At 39.1% G+C, this 20,427-nt stretch overlaps 1 protein-coding gene across 2 annotated transcripts in view; it reads left to right on the top strand.

Moving 5' to 3' along the window:
* Positions 1-3,856: 3,856 nt before the first annotated feature.
* LOC129373610 (calcium-binding protein 8-like) overlaps positions 3,857-20,427 on the top strand; it is a 34,494-nt gene continuing 17,923 nt past the window's right edge. Inside the window, exons 1-2 of one of the 2 annotated variants that reach the window (XM_055051629.1) lie at positions 3,857-4,637; positions 13,210-13,334. In XM_055051629.1, coding sequence (XP_054907604.1) covers positions 13,217-13,334 — 118 coding nt within the window. In that variant the 5' untranslated portion in view covers positions 3,857-4,637; positions 13,210-13,216. Of the gene's footprint in view, positions 4,638-6,005; positions 6,192-13,209; positions 13,335-20,427 lie in introns of those variants that run through there. The other variant, XM_055051630.1, reaches the window with a different exon arrangement.

The raw sequence follows: 20,427 nt of genomic DNA on the forward strand, positions 1-20,427 counted from the left end.
TGCAGCAGAAAATACGTTTTGCTGAATATGAAATACGAACAGACAATTTGCAGCATATCCAGTAAAATTGTGTGAAAACCTTAAAGTAAGTTACGTCTTTTGATCTCAATCAGTAAAGTTCTTCATTTAATTTAATAAAAAGGATTAGGTTAGATTAGATTATGATTCGATTTTGCTCTATATTCGTATTTTCCTCACCAATATTTCCAGTGTTGTCTTCATTCTACATCACTACTAGCAAAAAATCAACAACACTAATCTGAAAATTCATTAATGCTTTTGAGCAACTTAATGACAAAAACATTTCCGGTCTTGTGCTCTTCTCCTTTACACAACCAGTGCCTGTGTTCCCCATTAAGCCGTCCAAGCCAGATTAGTCGGGGTTCCCATTTAAACTTTTAAGTGCATGTCATTCTGAGAAATTCTTGCCTCTCCCAGTTGTCAACAGTCTAATTAAATAACAGACAGAGTGTTGAGTCTTTCTCGCAGGCTGTGTTTTAGTCGTGGTCTCATATATGGAGTAATTAAAGCTGCAAGGCTTGGATAAAACACTATCCAAAAAAGGTCTCAGAGTCTATTAAAAAAATAAAAGTTAGACTCTGTTGACATGACTGTATTGATTTGTTGTGAGGTCAGAGTTAGTGCGCCCCACGGCTCCATTTGACAGCTCAAACTTCCTCCTGCGACTCCTCTTTTCATGCCTGCAAAACCTGATTTTTTTTTTTTTACCCAACTGGCAATTCTCTCAGGTCACCTGGCAGGTATCAATTGTGAGCATAAATCCATGTAGTACTGGGGGCAGGGGGGCGTTTCACACTGTCAGCGGGGTGGGATAGCGCTGCGGATCAACACGCTGGAAATAAGTCAACTTTATAGATTCAGTGCAAAGGTTCTTATTGTAGGAAGCACACAATAGACGCTGCTGACATTTGGTTGGGTGGTGAAGTGGTATTTGATTGAGCAACACACCGGAAACCTAATGCAGAAAATGGAATCGCTCAACCAAAGAAAAGGATTAAAATTCAGATGATCGCCCAGGCAGCCGCTCACTGCACAGGTGGGTCCTTCCCAGGAACCTAAACGAATTAATAAATCAAATAAACACAGAAATAAACCAACCATTGCAGCACATCACTTTGAGTAATAGCCTGTTATTCTGCTGCACATTTCATTATTTTATATTTTATGAAATATTGATTCAATATCAAATGCATCCTACTGATATAAAAAAACAAACCTGCAAGTGATTAAAAACCACTGGATAGTTTCAGGTGAGTGATATATGCTAAACTAAGATCAATTTGCTTCCAAGTTCATTTTTTTCCACATTTTGAATCTGAGTTTCTTCCACTGTCATCCCAAACAACACATGAGACACAAAATCAGCCTGGTTTCATCTCCAGCTCAGCCTTTAGGCTTAAATCCTGCAGGAAAGCTGCAGGCTGAGCTGAAGAGTGATGAAGAGCCCAGCAGTCTGGACAACAAGGAATGGCCAAACTTTGGAGAAGACTCATTTCTGTCTTATTGGCAAAACCAGATCTGCAGAAATATTTTGTTGATTATATTCTTTTCATATAAATTAATTAATTACATGCTAAGTTGTTCTCAGATTTTAGGAACTTATTTTCAGTGCATTTCATTAATATTTGCCCCTTACAGTGTGCCTGTAATGGGAACAGTGCATTACTAAATTCTGAAATGATAAATATTCTGTTGTCCTTGAAAATTAAAGGCGATAATTTCTAATTGATTTAATAGTCAATTTGCAAAGAAATACAAGAACAAATGGTGCAATGACAGCCATAAAAAAATCAAATTAACAAGGTGCTCATTCCTTTTCCACCCATGCAGGTAAAATCTATGAAACTAAATATTAAAGGCTCTCTTTGGAAAGTTACTAGGACTGTTTTGTTGAGTTTTTTTTTTTTTTTTTTTTTTTTTTTGCAAACATGTAGCTAAGAAACAAAAAGTTTCTTAGCTTTTGTTTTGGTTGATTGAAAGTTATTGACACACCTGTGTTTTGGTTCTCAAAAAGGTACAACTCTGATGATCATAAAGACTTTCTGCAAAATCACCTCATATCCCTGCCAATGCTGCACACCGGAGCTCTGTGTTGCATAAATAGATCTAAGTTTCAGGAAATATTCAAAATAACATCTATCTTTTCATTTTTGAGTTAAAAGCAACATTTTTCTTCCTAAGCAAATTAAATCTAGCAAAAGAAGATTTCCTTTCCATTTCCAAAGGTTCACAAATCACTAAAATGTATTTCTTTCTGACTGGGTTCCCAGAATATTACTTCATCTACTTTAGTTTAGTAGTTTATCTTCTTTAATGTTGATCAAAAAGTCAACTAAGCAATAGGTTCTTAAACAAAACAGTACAGAAGAAATCATAAAATATTATTTTGATGTATGAGAAACATAAAATTAGTGCCTCTCGATCCATGTTAACGTTTTATAAAATTAGTGTGCTGCAAGAAAACAATATTGCTTCCTTTGCTCTCACTTTGAGGACAATCTCTTTGAAGGAGCTCAGATCTTATTTGAACAACCATAAATTTATTTCAGTCAGTCTGTTTCTACAGGCTGACATGAAGCTTCACCTTCATTTGTCCTGCCTCTGCTGCGCGCCGAGAGCCTTCAGCACCACGGACAGGGCCGAAACCAGGAGAAGCAACGGTTTTCCCCCTAAAATTCACCTTTTCAGCGTGATCACTGTGAGAATGAAATCACTTTATTGATTAAGTTGGTGTAATTTGTGACTAATCTTGAGACAAATTGCTTGAAACCTTCAAGTGGCTGGTTGGATTTGCCCAGAGTGCTTTCAGGCTCACTTGTGTTGCTTCAGCTTCCAGTGAGAAACAGCAGCCTGGTGGCCCGTCACACAGTTATACCCCCCGGGGGCAAACACAACACGTTAACCCTTCACACAACAACGGCTGCTTGAATGTGCAGCACAGCTCCGTTTAATTACAACCACACAGAGGAGTGGGAAACTCGGTTTTGAACTTCAACAGCGCTGCTGCGGTCCCAGTGATGGGTATATTATGTCATTAGTATGCTGGCTGCAAATGGGATGCTGGTATGGTATGCAAATGAGGAGGCAAGAAAAGACGACAGCCAGATAAGGAGGGCAGAAGATGCTGGAGGTTGAAAAGAAGCCACAGTCCTTCCTCCCTGAGCAGACAAACCTTATTTGCATTTTATTTTTATTGTCCGAATTTGAAAAAGGAAAAGTTTAGTGCTGCAACTGTTATTTAATTATTTTTTGTTCAGGTCATCGTTCTAAATGAGATTTGAAATCTCAATTTGGTTAGATGAAGCAATAATATATGTTTATTTTATTTTTCCTCAAGTCTGTTGTATCTTCTGACAGATTTATCCCAGGATTGCTGTGTATTTAGATTCAACTCTTCAATTTTATATCAATTCTGAAGAAAAATGATCCCAATAGCATCAAAGCCACCATAATGTCCTATTAAATATAATTTTCCTTCCATTATGTTCAGCACTGTGACCTTATAAAAGCTTTATAAGATACAGTTTTGATCTTTTTGAACAAATTGATTGATTTTTCTTTCTATCTTTCACAGAGATTTGAGAATCAATATTTACATTTTTAACCAGAACATAGATTTTCATGTTTTTTAAACTTTACAGAAGCTGATCTGTCTGGTGTCTTTGGGAGAAGATTGAGATGGTTTGGTGAGAGGAAGGGAGAAGTTTTCATACTGCATGGGATCTGAAGCTGATGTCATTTCCTAATCACCATAATTGGACATCAATGCCAACGTCCAGCTGTGCAGAACGGCTGGATGAAACGCATAAGCGCAGGACTCGGTTCGGGAGAGAGGGGAGGTTCGGTCGGTGCCTCACTGATCCACTTGAAGCTTAATTGCTCGGACCTCGCAGTCTCTCGCTTTCACTCTCTCACAGACACACCTGAGATGAGCTCCCTGTGAAATCAGCTGGTTGGTTCCGATGCGGCCCCTCCTTCATCAGACTGGACCGACACATTAAATGGGTTAAGTCCGTCATCGGGAGCCGCGGGAGATCCCTTCCCTTCAATCGGCCGCTTGGACGCTCTGAGCTGCGGGCTCTCTCCTCTGGTTCAACAGTGCAGGCTGAATTTTAATCGTGGTTGTGTTTGTGGAGGGAGAACCAGCAGAACCAGCAGCAGCAGCAGCAGAGCATCTCAGACTCAGACCTGTGGGCGGCTGCGGGCGCGTCCGTCTGGGCAACACGGCTTCATCCCAACAACCCCACATCCTCAAGACATGGCGAGGAGAGGTGGGCTTTAACCTGAAACTAGATTCTGATTAATTCATGTTGGTCACCAGAGGTTTTCACCAAACCAGTTGATATTTTCCTGAACAAAAAAAAAAAAAAAAAAAAAAAAAAAAAAAAGAAAAGTGGGGGAGGCACATGACACACCGGTGGATTCCCGGAGCCACGTCCAGCACCGAGACTGAATGAGTCCATCTTCGGCTGTTGGACGGACTCCTCCAGCGGACAGGACGGATGCAAACGGACTAAACACACCTCGGCAGCTCAAATCAGCATCAGCCTCTCGGCCACCGGCGCACTAGCGGAGCGGGAGGGACTCTGACACCGGGGGAGCAGCTTCTTTGGCAGGTATGGCTGCGCTGGTTCCCTCTGAGTGAGGGGACTAAAGGTGCTGAAGGTGATTACCCACAGGTCGCTCCTCCTGATGCCCGCAGAGCCGAGCTGGTGGCTACACCTGTTGTGGATGCGTGGATGCGTGAAGCGTGCGTGTTATCACTTGCATCTGCACCTTATGCTCGTCTTAATGGCTGACAAACACGATGCGTGTGTCTGTATGTCCCACTATTTCAGCGTGTTTCTGGCCATCGCCGCACGGACGCAGGTGTGCGCAGCGCGCGTCAGTACGCGCTGCGTGGGTTTTGATCGATGTGATTAGGTGATTATAGGTCCATCACGAGCCATAAGTGTAATTACAGTGTAATTGTCTCTGCGCGCAGCGGGGTGTGAAGATCTCCATCATATGTCATGCTTGGTGGCTCTGATGTTCAGCCTGTAGCAGCTCGGCTCTGATAAATGGAGACTGACTGCAGTCCAAACCTCAACAGCATCACTGTCAACTCCACAGTCTCTGTCACATCCTGCTCAGACTCATCAATGCCAAGCAGGAGACAGACCTGAGGACAACTAGTGGACATCTGCCCACCTGGAGACCCAGTTTGTTGGTGCAAGCCAAGCCTTTTCTTTTCTTTTATCATGCGTGGGTGGGTGAGTATGAGAGAAGGACGGGTTGTTAGTTTATACACACACACACATATATTTGACATGTAGCAGCAGATTGAAGCTTCAAGCTGGGAGGCACCAGCCGTGTTCCCCTTTTCTCAAGGCCTCTGATGTCTGGTCTTTTTTCTCCCCATCTGGTGAAATCTGTCATTGTCATTTCAGACCACCTGAAAGAAGGGCAGCGATTCTCCTTTACCCAGCGCTGCTGCTTCAGCTCGTCACCAAGTTCAGTTGCAACAGAGTGAATTGTTCCACATGGTCTGATTTAAGTAGATTCTCAGTGATTACCTGTCTTGTTTTGATAACATGTTCACTCAACTTCACAGGCTAAAATAAAATTTTCATTTAATTTGTTGCACCACATTGATGGTTAAATCAAAACTGATGCCTTAACTGATCAACTGGTTTGATTGTTTTTCTCAGTCAGCATTCAGAGTTCACTACGGTGTCCCGCAAGGTTTAATTTGATGCTGTTTAGGCTTTATAATTAGAAACAACCTTAATTTCAATATCTAAACAAACAACACAAAACATGAACTAACAAGCTCTTTAACTCTGCACTGATCAGGCGTAACATTATGACCACCAAAATATCAAAAGGATGTATCTTTTGCATCTCAAATAGCCCTTACCCATAAAGCCTTGCCCCGCATTAACCCTTTCCACGTGACGTCACTCTCTTCGAAACCCCGCCCACTCCGCCATGACGGACGTCAAAATAACCTACGCGCTCCTGTTGAGCCTGTCAGAAAAGCCTGGAATCGCTTTCATTCAGTTGATTTCGCAGTAAAAATAATCACAAGTTGCTGCAAGACAGACCAGGGTGGAAAGACAAACTTGTCTGTTTATTGTAACTTTTAATGAGGAAAGATGAGGCGGCGATGGACAGCATACACGTTTTAAGTAAGTATAATTAGAAACATATCAAATATTGTGTCATGGAAACAATGCCCCAACATGATGTAGCCTAGCCTAACTGGCCTAACAGTCAAAACAACAACATTGTTATTGTTTATCGCAGTAACCTCTGGAACAATTTACTGTCCACCAAACTTTATCATGACATTTAGCCAATGTCAGCCTTGTCCTCATGTGTACTCCTAATTTCCTGCTGAATCAGCAAGTAATATGAACATTTTGGGGATTTTGCAACCCCAAAATTATTTGGGATGACCTTTTGCCTGTGAGAATGTCAACAAGAAATGACGTCAACACCTCACACATTTTATGTTTCATTCAGGGAGGATTTAAAGACCCTTTCCCCAGACTAAAGCAGAAATAGATTTATAGTTTTATTAGGCACACAGTCAGGTCTTCTGGTTCAATGTTTTAATGATGCCAAAAAAATCAGAACGAAAATCTTTTAATGAGCTCCCAGAGGGCCTGAAGGTGACTGAATGTTTCATTTTGTAGAAAACAAACTGCTGATGCATTCAAAATTTTCAGCCATCCTTTAAAATCTAAACTTTTAGCTTTTATATGGAAATACAGAATCACTGATTGTCTTGTCGATGGACTGTTGCAGCAGCTTATTTCCGCCGTTAGATTGATCCGAGTGACCGAAGCTGAAGTTGCAGCGAGGCGACTGCAGCGCCTCTCCTGAGGAAATGGTTTTATGGGTTTGATGGGTTTGGGAAAGACAGCTGAGATCACAGCTGTGCTGTGACTGCCTGGATGTGCCCAAGGTGACATCAGTATGGGACACTGACAATGTGTTGTTTTGCAGAAGGGGAAACCAAGGACACTGGGAATAATTTGATTTCCATTTATCATTTTATTATTGGTTTAAATTCTGTAAATCCAATAAAAAAGCACTTTTATTGTAGATGGTTTGTTGACGTTACACATGTCCTCCTTTGATCCATAAATTGACACTCCCTCATTTGTTTGGCTTTGTGGTTTGTGGCAAATGATAAATCACAGCGTCGGCGCTTCAACTTATGTTTCATTGTTTTCGTCACTTTGCTTGCGCTCTTATTGGTAAAGACATGCAGAGTAACATGCTGTTTTAGTCACTTGTTGCTTTAAATATTACAGGATTCAATGTAAACCTGCTTTAAACCTTCAATGTAGAAAAAGCTCAATGTAGTGCATAACTGGGATGCAGCAGAAAAATAAAAATCTGCACTGGTCTCAAGCTACTTCTAAAAGTCTTTGGAGTTTGTTTCAGTCAAATAAGATGAAGGACATTTGTGAGCAACATGTTTTTAAGCCACAAAATCTGGCTTCACTATTTTAACACATGAACATGTTTTAATCTAAACCGACCTGCAGTTTCAGAGAAAAATGTCTCTTTCACCTCTACTGAGGCTCTTAAAAGGTTTGATCCGGAGTGATACAGAAATAGAGAAAATGTCTCCTGCCACCATGTTTCCCAGGAGGAATGAAGCATTCAAAGAGATGCACAGTTATATGGCAGTTTCCAGATAGGCTAAAATATTTAATTTTGATTTCAACTAACAGGCGCACTTTCTCATTCTTGGATTTTGACAAAATTTTCTTCTTACCAGTCTTCCAAAGGCCAGATTTAAACATTTCCACAACTTTATTACTAATTTTTCTCAGAAGTTTCTTCATGTCTAAAAATTGATTGCGTATTTATGTATAATGTGGGACATATTTGGATGATACAATTGATTTATTAGTCTTCTGTTTGCCTCTTTTCAAACTGGACATGGACGTTTTCTTGTTTAGGTTCAATTATTATTATGATTTTTTTGGTTTCTTAATTACTTAGACATTTTTTATCTGAATCAGTTGCTCTGGTTTTTATTTTTGAATATCAGATAAAAAAAAGGGGGCTTCATACAAATGCATATTATAATTTTATGGTCTTTTTGTTTTTTATTCTGTCTGGGTGAGACCAACCTTTACATATTGAAGTTTGTGGTTGTGTGAAGAAAGTTTTGACAGGTATTTTTACTTTTGCAAGGTTCTGCATATCAAATGCATGTTGAGCTCAAACGCAGGTCCGGTTTGTGTTATCCTATTAGTGCTGTCTGGCTGTGATGGTCTGTGGATCTGCAGCTGAAAAAATCACAGTTCTGACCCCTTTCTGCCATTCTGGTAATGCATTTGTCTCTCTGGGGAATAATATGAGGACTGTGGAAACGGGCTGATTCTCCCCCTCAAAGCCTGTTCTCAGTCTTTTTTCCTTAATTTGAGCCTCTCCGTTGGGTGTAAATTTGTTATCACTGCAGGCTGGAAACTGGGCTCCCTGGCGTTCAGGTAACCCCACAGTTCAAACACCGTCAGCCAGCCCACTTTCGTTCGCTCTCTTCACCCCGCTCCCTCCATCCCATCCCACCTATCAACCCGCATAGCCGTCTATCTTTTCGCCGCTCTTCTTCCTAGACTCAGGCAGTGGAGGCAATGGAGCTTATCAGATGGAGGCTTTCTGCTAAAGACTGTGTCTGTCAGCTCGGATGTCCATCTCTTTGACAACGTTCAGTGATTTCACAAGTTGGTTTTAAAAAAAATACCAGAGAATAGAAAGAAAGATAACAGGCATTGACAGAGAAAGGAGAAAGGATACAAACGGGACAGATTTTGTGATTTTTGTGTGTGTGCTGGATTCTGCAGTGGCTGAGTGGGTGTTTTCTGTTCGGGGAACAATTATGAGAACAGATGGACACTGAAATACCCAAATTACTTTTATGTCATATGTCTAATTAATTTGTCTATTAATTATAATTAATTTGCACACACTGTTTAATTTAAGGTAGCTGAGTAATTTGGCAATTGCAGCACTGATGGAAATAATCCACCAATTTATGTTATTAATTTAGTGACGAGAAATGGATTCGCTACGGATGAAACATATTAAACCTTAAATGTGTAAATGAGGAGTTTTCATGCATTTATTTAATTCTTCAGTAGTTATACAGCAAAGTTATTTTCAGATGAGAAAAAAATACATGCAAAATAATGAGAAAGCAATGTACCTGGTGTGTTGTTAAATATTAATATTTTTGGTTAAATGCTATTACTAAATTAGTTGGCAATTATTTCAATAATCAAATAATCATGATTAATCTAATTAATTGTCTTTACCATATAAGAGAGTGTCATTCTTCACAGCTGTTACTTCAAAAATAACAAAAAAGTCCAGGTTATAGTTTATAAAAACACTCAGAGACAAAAAGCTTTTAATCTTTTCAGTTATATGTGAAATGTTGAAGTAATATCTTAAGAAATCAGCCAGGAAGTTTAAACTTTTTAAATATTTATGTCATTTTGAGATAAGAAAATAAACTTTGTATTATAGTTAACAGAAAGTCACAAGTTATATTAACTCAAAAGTGCAGTGTACATATAAAAAAAACCTGTGGTTTATTCATTTTTATTTCTTCTACAGTAATTGTGTGCTGTGCAAGCAGTGACTGTGACTCTTCCCTTTGAATTGATGTGTCCAAAATAAGGTTTGGACACAGTAATGCTTCTACAATTAAAGTTATATTTTTATTGAAGATTTTTGCACATCATTGCCACAGTTGTAAATGATTCTCTTTCAAATCTGTGATTTGTTTTGGAGTCCTCAGGCTTGAAAAACACTTTAGACTGCAGGTCATTTACCTTTTGACATTTTTAATATGACAAATAAAAAAACACAAAGCTTTTCTTAGGTGAAATAAACATTGCGTCCCTTGTAACCTGCTAAAACAAAGACATGCTAAAAAAAATTACCTTAAAAATATTTGAACTGTTTCTTTTTATCTTGCAACGTAGTTATTATGTTTGTTTACGCTCTTATTTTTTATTTTAGGAAGATTTTTTATCATTTTTATTTAGGTTCTGATTCCTAAATGTGCTTGGACTGTTCAGCCAAACATTATATGTCTGCAAGCACATTTACATAAACATTGAAAAGCAACTGTGACATAATTTCCTGTTTTTCTAGTTATGTAATCGTTGGTTGGTAGTGACAAACAAAGGCAGAATAGCTGTTGGCATGGATAGTAAAAAAAAAAAAATCTTACAGCTAAATTCTGCAAAACAGCAAAATGCAAAAATGCTGCACAACATAAAACTTAGTAGATAGAGAAAGTTGGAAAGATAGAGCAATAAAAACACAAAAGCAAACAGAAGCTACAAATTAAGCCTAACACAATATACTCAGAGCAAAACTTCCACATTGTTTTATAATGTTTTGAGCACTTCATTTCCTTTCAAAAACAAACATGTTGAATGAATATTTTGTAATCAAGACCTGACAGGGGTTTGAACAATTTTGGAGTCAAACGTTCTTCGTCATCTGGTTCAAACATGGAGAAAGTCGCTGCTGAAGCTAATTATGCCACACTCAGGAGGACCGCTTGGAGAGGAGTCATTAAACTCGCTCCGCAGGCGTCAGCAGATGTTTTGAAATGACAGGGAAGACAAAAAAATAAAACCTGCTTTTTTAAATTAAAATCTTTATGCTCACAAAAATACCCTGCAAGAGTCACTTTAGTGTTCATTCAATTGAACAGATGATCTTTGTAACCAGAGTGCTCACTTCATGCATTTCCTGTGTTGCTTTTTAGGTCCGTTTTAATTTTTTGCTTTTAAAAATTTACATTTTTCAACAAAATCTTCCAGCTATCATCATTGTGTCATCATCCATTGATACACTTCTTATTTTATAGGGTGACAAAATGTTTTATTTTTTTCCAGATTTCAGGAATTTTAGGTGTTTTGGGCAATTTGCCTGGATTCATAAATCATTGGGCTACAGAAAAGTTCAGTTTTCTTAATTCATGTTATTTAGGCTTTGAATTGGTAAATTTATTTAAAATGCTGCTACTTTTCCTGCATCTCATCTGCAGTTTCCAGATGAGGAACCCAGCAATAAAAAATATCAAATTCAAACTATAATGTATCCAACTGGAGGTCACTGCAGGGGGCAGCTATCGAAAAGACATTTTCTTGTGTTTCTTGTGGATTTGTATGCTATAAATGCACACAGACCACTGGAGTGGACACTGGAGCATAATGTAATACACTGCCAACTACTGGCCATCCACTGCAAATGCAATATGGCCGACCAATGGAAAAGCAACTCAAGAATATCCAGTCCCTCTTTCTGCAGTAGAAAAATATTGACATCAAGTAAACCCTAAAGGCTAATACTACTGATGTATTTTCCAAATAACAACTTTGTAGAAAACTATAACAGATTGCTTAGAAAATAAATCCTAGATTTTTTTTACAAACTTTCCCCCCCACCTTTTTTAGCTTCAAAATCACTTTGGAAAAACATCCTGACATAAAGGATCACAATTCATGAATAAAAGAGTAAATTTGTCAAGTTAAGCTTAATTGAACTACTTGTTATCATTTGAAGCAATTCCATTAAGTTGGTTAAGCTATTATAATAATAATCTGATGTTCTTTAGGTCCGTTTGAAATTTTTCTTTCAAAAAAATTTGCATTTTGTTAACAAAATCTTCTTACTGTCATTGTCGTGTCATCATCCAAGAATTCGTATTTTATGGGGTGACAAAATGTTTTTTCCAGATGACAAGAATTTTTAGGTATTCTGGTCCGTTTGCATGCATTTACAAATAACTGGGCTGCAGAAAATTTTAGTTTTATTTAATGTTGATTATTATCCTCATCGGCATTTCTGCTTCTCCAAGAGGAATCCAGCTGCTAAAGCATGGAATTGAAAGCATAAAGTATATTAGTGGATGTACTTATCTGCTTCCTGGCAGATGCTTTTGTCTTGAGAAGAGACGCATGTTGCTGTGGTGACCTGAGCGAGTTCAGTGTGCAGGTGAGGCATGTTTGACGCAGCAGCAGATGGACTGAAGAGCAAATTTCCTCTGAGTTTACGAGCTGTGTACACATTAATACCACTTCTCACACAGAGTAACACACACTGCGCTGTCTGTCACTGTCTCATTGAGACACTCAGCTTTCACACCTGGTACCCTTTACAGATCAGCAGCAGATCAGATCCCACTTTTTGTTTCGCTGCAGCTTTGATTCTGAGATCCACACCAAAATTAAGGTCAAAATCGTCTCTTGCAAGAACACAGAAGTGGTTGTTTTAGTTACCGTAGGTGTGCCCACTTCTATCCCTTACCTTTCTGTCCTGGCTCCTTCGGGATTTCTTTCTACCCCTTACCTCGAAATCTAAACTTAGGATGAATGTGACATGAAGCGTATCACCAAAACGCCAGACTGTGACACGTGGAGCAGGACAGCGCTGACAAATCAAAGAAGAGCTGCTCTGATCATGCTGCAGCTGTGGCGTCCTGCCACCAGGCCTGAGGTCTCATGTCGAGGTGTCTGGTGGTGGGATTGTCCTGCGGGACGGGGAGTCTGCGAGTTTGACAGGGAAGGTCAGAAGAAACAACAGCTGACGCGATTTTCTCCTCTGTTGAACAAGAAGCAGTAGGAGGAGAGAGGGAGCCGGAGAGACGTTTCTGAAAACGAACTCGGTGTTTGACACTAAGCTGCGACCTTTACAATCTAAGGAGCCATTTTGCTCTGAGGACGGCCAAATAAAATTCACTAAAGCTGCAAATGCCACATAACTTTTTGAAAAAATTTTTTTTTTTTAAATAGAATACTCAAAATGAGAAACATAGAAAGCACTACAATGCCTTCAAAAATTATTATTACAAATATTAAACAGTATGGGGGAATTTTCCTGCCATAATTTGAGAGAACCCATTTTCAGTCATGATTGCAGGATGCTTGAAAGCTGGACTCACTGTCTTTCTTCTCAAAACTTGTAATGCTTGTACCCAAAACTTCTGCTCTCTGTCAAATATTCACTGTTCTTTCCCAAATCATCCTGGTGCTCAAATCTTGTCTCTGCTGAGATCAAATCTCTGCTTGCAGACCTCTCTGTTCGCTTATGGCAGAAAAATGTCCCTATAATACAGTCACATGGAACATTTCTGAACAACAACGTGGATTTGCTTTGCAGGGAAAAGATGCCATTCCACCATGTGCGGGCAGGCCTGCTCTATCCGGACAACTACCTGAGCAGCTCCCTGACCGAGGGCAGCGAAGCCTTCCAGCTCACCAGCCTCTCCACTGAGGAGCTGGGAGGTGAGTGTGCCAACCCAGCAGCAGAGAGGAGGAGGAGGAGGAATGTGTGGATGCAGAACAAAGTGTGAGGTACAGACAATTAATGGGTCGCTGGTGGAACAATGCAGTTACAACGCTCCAATTCTCTAGAGGTGAAGATTTTCCATTTAGCCATTCTGTCAGAGCTTGACTAGATGCATTGGTTTCCAATTATGGAGCTTAGGAAATAAAATCAGTCAGACGACTCAGAAGGAAGTGGAGCTTGACAGAACACTAGTGTATCTATGGTGGTACCCTAATTAGTTTCCCATTCATATTTTATCTTGTGTGAAAATTGATGTTACCACTCCCCACAAAAGTTGGTTTGGATGTAATAAATATTACGGCAGAGTAACTGCGAACATCAATAATCGGCGCTAAAGTGGAGCCATTTGCTCTGTAGTTAACCAACCAAAAATGACTTCCGGGGCTTTATTTCTTATGGCTCTGCAGTGACAGTCAGTCACGGTGACGTTAAACTCAACAAAGCCAACGCAGCGTTGTCTCTAAATTTAGGTCAAATGCTGCAACAAGCACACAATGCCTCACAAAGCAGGCTGCAAACAAATTTTAAGGTTTGCTCAAAAACAGTTGAGTAAAACTAAAGCTGAGTCTGGATATAAATATCCAGCACAAAATGTAGACGGCCTCTCTGGTTCTGCTTTGATTAGCGTTTCCTGCCGGCGTTGATTGGCCTCACAGTTTGACTCTGCTTGAGCATTAAGTACAACCGCATCATTACATGACATTCAGATTAATATCACATAAAGTTGTAGCTGATGAGAAGACTTGATGGTGTTTTCTGTAATGGCTCTCTATGATTACGGTGGTGACTGGTTAATAATTATGAAAATTAATGGCCTGGTTATAACATTTTTTAAGAAAAAAACAAGCTGTAGTTTGTCTTAAAATCAGTTTGATTGGAGATTCACTGTTCATTTTGTGCTTCTTGATCAAAACAAAGAGTTGCAGCAGGCGGTGAGTGTTTCTGTTAGCGGGTTGCTCACACAGCTAATCCTGCCACAGAGTGAGGACTGAGCATGAAAGTGAGTCTGGCTGTTTGTTGTTTGTGTTCATACACGAAGCCCTGCTGCAGTTTGAATGAACGCTCTCTGCGCTTTGCTATGAAGTACTTTGTTGTACAAATCTTTTAATCCAGTGTCCCTGTTGCATGAATTGACTCAGCCCAGTCTGCAGAGACAGTTTTTCTGCACCGAAAGCCAAACTGCACCACTGACTCAAATGTGTCATCATGACTGGTGTGTTTTCAGGAGGCCTGGTCATGTGCGGAGCTTCATCTCGTTCACGTCTCTTTGAATCTTTCTGCATCTTTTCTGTTACAACCACAAACGTTTGTTTTTGCACCAAGTCCCACATACTGTGAGGTGAAAGGAAACATTTTTTTCATAAAAACCTGAAACATGTTTTTTTATTCAGCCACTATAATGACTTCAACATTTCTATGCACCAGCTTTGAATTTTTTGTCTCGTCACAGATTAGTTTAACTCAATACATATTCGTGTGTTAAAATGGCCTAGTCAAACTCCAGACGTAAAAAACTCCGTTCTAGCGCTATTATGCTGTCTCCACCATGTTTCACTGCAAATCTTGATGATGCACAAGGACAGTTTTCTGCCATACACACTATTTTGCAGGAAGTTCAAGTGTTGAAACTTAGTTACATCTAAGCACTGCACATTTAAACAGAACTTTTAATTCAACCATGACTTTCTGTTTTTTATGTTTTTATTAGCTATTTGTAGTTACACTAAATTAAACTCTGTCTGTCTGTTTGGTTTATTACTTTTAGAAATTGTGTAGCGCTCATTACCGTAGCTCAACATTTAACTTCAAACTTTTAATTTCAGAAACAAATCTAGAACAAACTTAAAAAGAACCATCTACTTTATAGAACCAAACATTTAGAACCAACATCTACTTTTATGCTTTTACCTTTTTGTATGTCTTTTGTTTTGTTGTTTTGTTTGTATTTTCTTCTAATTTTTGGAAAGCACTGTGAATTGTCTTGTTGCTGAAAATGTGCTATGTAAATAAAATTACCTTGCCTCACCTAAACTGCACACAGTATGACTTGTTACTATTTAGTAGATTTCTGAAGACATATGCTTGCACTTGTTTTAATTTAGGAGAATCAGAGTAAACGAGGCAGTGCAGATTCACGGTTATGCAACAGTTTGTGTTTGTTCACCTCACAAAGTCCCCATAAAAACATTGCAGTTCTTGGTTCTGAAGTAACAAAATGTACAAAACGAGAGGATAAAAGTTTTTTTGCAAAGACTGCATGAACTGCATTAAGTTTTTTAAACTCTAAGGTGAAGCTGCAGTGAGCCAGAGATCCTCAGTAAACAACAAGTTTGTTTGATGTGGACAAAATATCCAGGCTGGAAGCTGTTGCTGGCATAAGAAACGTCTAATCCCACTTCAGAGAGAGCCAGAAATTTCTCGTAGGTTTATCTGTTTGTATAGACAGATGAATTGTTAATAACGCCTCGAAAGAACCGCCTCAAACCTTTTCTGTAAAGCATCTCTGCTTTTCATATGCCAACATGTGCAGACCTGGGAGCTTCCTTTGCAACACCCGACCATTGGTAGAGGCAGTAGTGTAACACACACACACACACACACACACACACACACACACACACACACACACACACACACACACACCCCCACACACACACACACACACACACACACACACACACACACACACACACACACACACTGTAGAGCAACACATCAGGGACCAGCACATTTGTACCCTATTGAAAACATGGTCCCCTCTCTTGGGCTGCATACCAATGGATCGCAGCGTGTTCTGGGAGGCTGCACGCTCGGCCTCGTTCGGAGCGCCTCACCTTGCCGGTGATTCTCAAGCCAAATAAAAAATGAAAAAACGAGAGGCGGCGGAGTGGACGACAAGTCCAGTTATGAGGGGGATATTTACAGGCTGCGACTGAAATTCTGCTTAAAGCTCCAACATTCAGACTGAAAACACAGACAGACAGAGATTAGAAAGATGGATGGATGGATGGATGGATGGTTGGATGGATGGATGGATGGATGGATGGATGGATGGATGGATGGATGGATGGATGGATGATGGATGGATGGATGGATGGATGGATGGATGGATGGATGGATGGATGGATGGATGGATGGATGGATGGATGGATGGATGGATGGATGGATGGATGGATGGATGGATGGATGGATGGATGGATGGATGGATGGATGGATGGATGGATAAATGCTCTGAATTTATATTGTGCTTTTCCAGTCATTTTGACCACTCAAAGCACTTTACACTAGAGTCACATTCACACATTTATATATCAATACGCAGATCGGGAGGCAATTTGGGTTAAGTGCCTTGCCCACTGACATGTGGCAGGAGGAAGCTGGAATCGAACCTACAACCTTCCGACCACAGAGCAGTCGCCCCAGATGAATGGATGATGGATGCACATGTAGTTTTGTCTTGAAATAAGGCATAGGATCTCATTTTCAGAAAGGTATATTGATGAAAAAGTGTTTATTTCACTTGTAATAAGATATTTTTCTTCTGTCATGAGTGAAATAATCTCCCAGTGGAACAAGAACTTTTTCTTCAATACAAAAGAATTATTGACTTAAAACAAGCTCCAATATCTTCACAAAAGGTCACTTATAAGTTAGTTTTTCTTATTTAAAGTAAAAAGATATGTGCACTAGAAACTAGACCGATCACTAGTTGAGATTTTGTGTTTTTGCAGTGATTGACAGGTTAAATGTTGCAAGTTGTGGCCATTCAGTGAGAACGCTCGGAGTGTTTCTGCAGCACAAACACACTCATTCCCTCTGGGTTGTGTGCATTTAATCACAACTTCTTGTTAGGAAGAATCCTCATTTTGCGTGGGAACACGGAGTCGGAAGCGTTCTTGGCAGAGATGGCGGAGATTGTTCTTTGTGGAGGCCCCTCGAGGTTTGGAAGACATGGCGAGTATAAAAAAGATGCGAGGGAGACAAGAAAAGGGACATAGACAGGAGAGAAGGAAGGAGTTGACGCTCACTCTGATTTGTCTGTGAGAAAAGCTCCTGCACTTACAGGTAATGGGGAAGCCTGTGATCTACTCCAGGGAGTAGGTCTGCATCTCCATGCAGACCGGCTAAAATCCACCAGTCACTAATTAGATGTTTGAATTAAATGTTATAAAGGTGATAGAACATGTCATTTTTGCACAATAAGACTGGTGTTTTGGTTTGTGGGTTATTTATGGCTCATAGGTTTTCTCAACTAAAGCTTCTTTACTTCCTGTGCCGCAGTGCCACCATTTGCTTATAAATAAGGTCATTTTTGTTTAAAAGATGTTTGAGTGGCTACAGTTACACCGTGGTGGCTGTTGAACAGTTGCAGTTGAAGTTTATTTGTAATTCAACTGTCTCTAAATTTTTAATACCCACAAGCAATGTCTTTTCCTCTATTCCCAAAAAGCAGAGTTTGATTTTCTGAAAATGTTGAAAACACTAATTCAGTCTGTAGAGACTCACAGAGAAAAGCAGCAGTTAGAAAGTTTTAGTTGACCCAAAGTTCTTAGGCGCTCGGAACCGGCAGAAAACGTGCTGAGAATCGCCATGAGTTAGGATGATCGGCTCGGGGTGAAGCTCAGGGCAGCTGGCGGTGGAGAGGGAGTCTGGAAGACGCCCGGGAGGCGGGATGGAGGTGGGTCAAAGGGCGGCTGAAGCAGGTGGATCCGTGGTTGTTTGGCGTTTTGAAGGAGCTCCTGCCTGGTGATTGGCTGCAGCGGAGCGACAGTCTGGTGCTGATTGGCTGAGGCGTGGTAATTGATGCCAGTAGGCTGAAGAGAGTCTCACAGCTCATATTTATGCCTGTAGGCTACATTTGAAAACATTTGTTACAAATATTTATGTGGGTTATTGTTTTCTTTATTTTAGCTCCAGGGGTCGGGTCCCCTGGGGGTTCAGCTCTGGTCACTCACAGGGCAGCAGCTCTGCAGACGCTGCAGACCACTAAAAGTGTTTTTACACTTGAGGTTAACTGCTGCTGTGATTTAGGACTTGTTTTTCTGTCTACCAACTCCATTTCCCGCTGGAATCGGTCCCGCTCCAAAGCTAATTTGTCTGTCTGCTGTTTGGTCCCAAAGATGCTGCTGGTTGTGGGAGTTTTATCACAGAAAACGTGTTGCATCCCACAACAACCTTAAGAGCAGCGAGACTGAACCCAGAAAAATTAAATGGTGAGCTGGAACTCTGGAAAGTTACGGTATAACTTTCTGATTGGGAAATGTTTTAAGGACACAGGAATTAGGTCAGCAACCCTCACAGAAGAGTATCGATCAAAACCCATTTACGCTTTTACAGCAGCTGTAGCAACTGGGCATAAAAATATACCAGAAAGGAGGCAAATTATCTGTAATGTTTACGAGAACTGAAGTCAATAAGAACATGCAAATTATACTGTAAGACTGTTTTCTTTGTCATAATGACAATAGACTCATCATAGCATTTAAAAGCTCTTAATTGATGCGCTAAAAGTTAATGTTACCGCCTGCTGCATGATCTATATATAAAAAAATGCTTTTCATTTCCCAGATTTATTTAGCATTAATCAACAATATTTATACCTAAGTTATGGATTATGAAAAAAATCAGTGGGAGCTGGTAATTAACATAATCAAGAAGTAATGGTATTAATAACTCTGCTCAGGTCTATTTTAAAATGCTTTAATTAGATAAAAAGTTACATCAAAAATAAAAACCAAGATAATTAAATTTCTCTGGAAACTACTGCTGAGAGAGAAAATCACCTAAATAAAAAAATTATTTAGATAAATCTTAGCAACGACATAAAAAAGGATTTGACAGTCTCATAAAAACACATGACATTAAATCATTAATCTTATTGATTAGAGTAATGAGATTGGAGTACACTTATTTTACAGCAATCTTCAAAATGACACATTCAGATTGTTGTTTCTCTTGGGTTCTTCTGGTTGTTTCTCATTTTGGATTCAGAAGCTGGTATATAAATAAAACAATAATGCTCCACATTAGGCAAACGCAGCTAAAGAAAGGATGCAAAAAATAAAAACAGTTGCAACAAAAAATAAAAACAGTTACAACAACAAAAAAATAAAAAACAGTTACAACAACAAAAAAATAAAAACAGTTACAACAACAAAAAAATAAAAACAGTTACAAAACTTTTTGACTTGATTTGGTAAAACCTTTTGCTGGTTTTAATTGGATCATCCTTTTAAAAATACACTGCATGTATTTGTAAAAATGTTTATTTTAAATGTACATTTTAAATATATATACAGATGTATATAAACAATACTTTTCTGAAATTGTACTTTTGGTAATATTTTCACATAGATCCTGTGTATATTTTAGTAAACTTTAATATTTGTAAGTGCTATGTAAATACTGTCTAAGTATATAAAACACTTTCAGTTTAGGCTAATGAAGTATGCTTCAGGTTCTTAATAATCTTTTAATTAAAAGAATTAAACAATCCCTGTAGGGAAACTTGCTGTAAAGTTGTTTAACAAAGTAATAAATAACTTTCAAATTTTTTGCTGTTTTGTGTTTTTAATTTTTACTTTTTTTTTTTCTGACCAAGTCAGAACAAAGCTATTCTGTATCTGGAGATTTTGGGGAAGGAGCCATCAGGAGGTTTAGATCAGCCAATAAAATGATAGGAAAATTAATTCTGTAATATTTTTCAGACGAGAGAGAAACCAAGAATATAAAGAATCCATCTTAGAAGATAAAACTCTGGTGGATGAAAAAATGAGTAACTATTTCCAGTTTGATGCAATAATGCAATCATGGCTTATTTATGGAGTCTCAGTTGATAAATTACAAAAGTTAAATTAATTCTTTGACATGCATTTACAGATTTTCAAACAACATTATAGGTGACAGAAACATGAGCAATTGAGATGAGAATTTGTTGTTTTTGAGTTTAAAAGTAATTGGAGAATTACAGTAATTTCAAAGCCCTGCTTTTATTTCTGAGAAACAAATAACAACGGTATTCTTTGAAAA

Source organism: Poeciliopsis prolifica, unplaced genomic scaffold (assembly GCF_027474105.1).
Source record: "Poeciliopsis prolifica strain line A6 unplaced genomic scaffold, Auburn_PproV2 SCAFFOLD033, whole genome shotgun sequence".
NCBI lineage: Eukaryota > Metazoa > Chordata > Actinopteri > Cyprinodontiformes > Poeciliidae > Poeciliopsis > Poeciliopsis prolifica.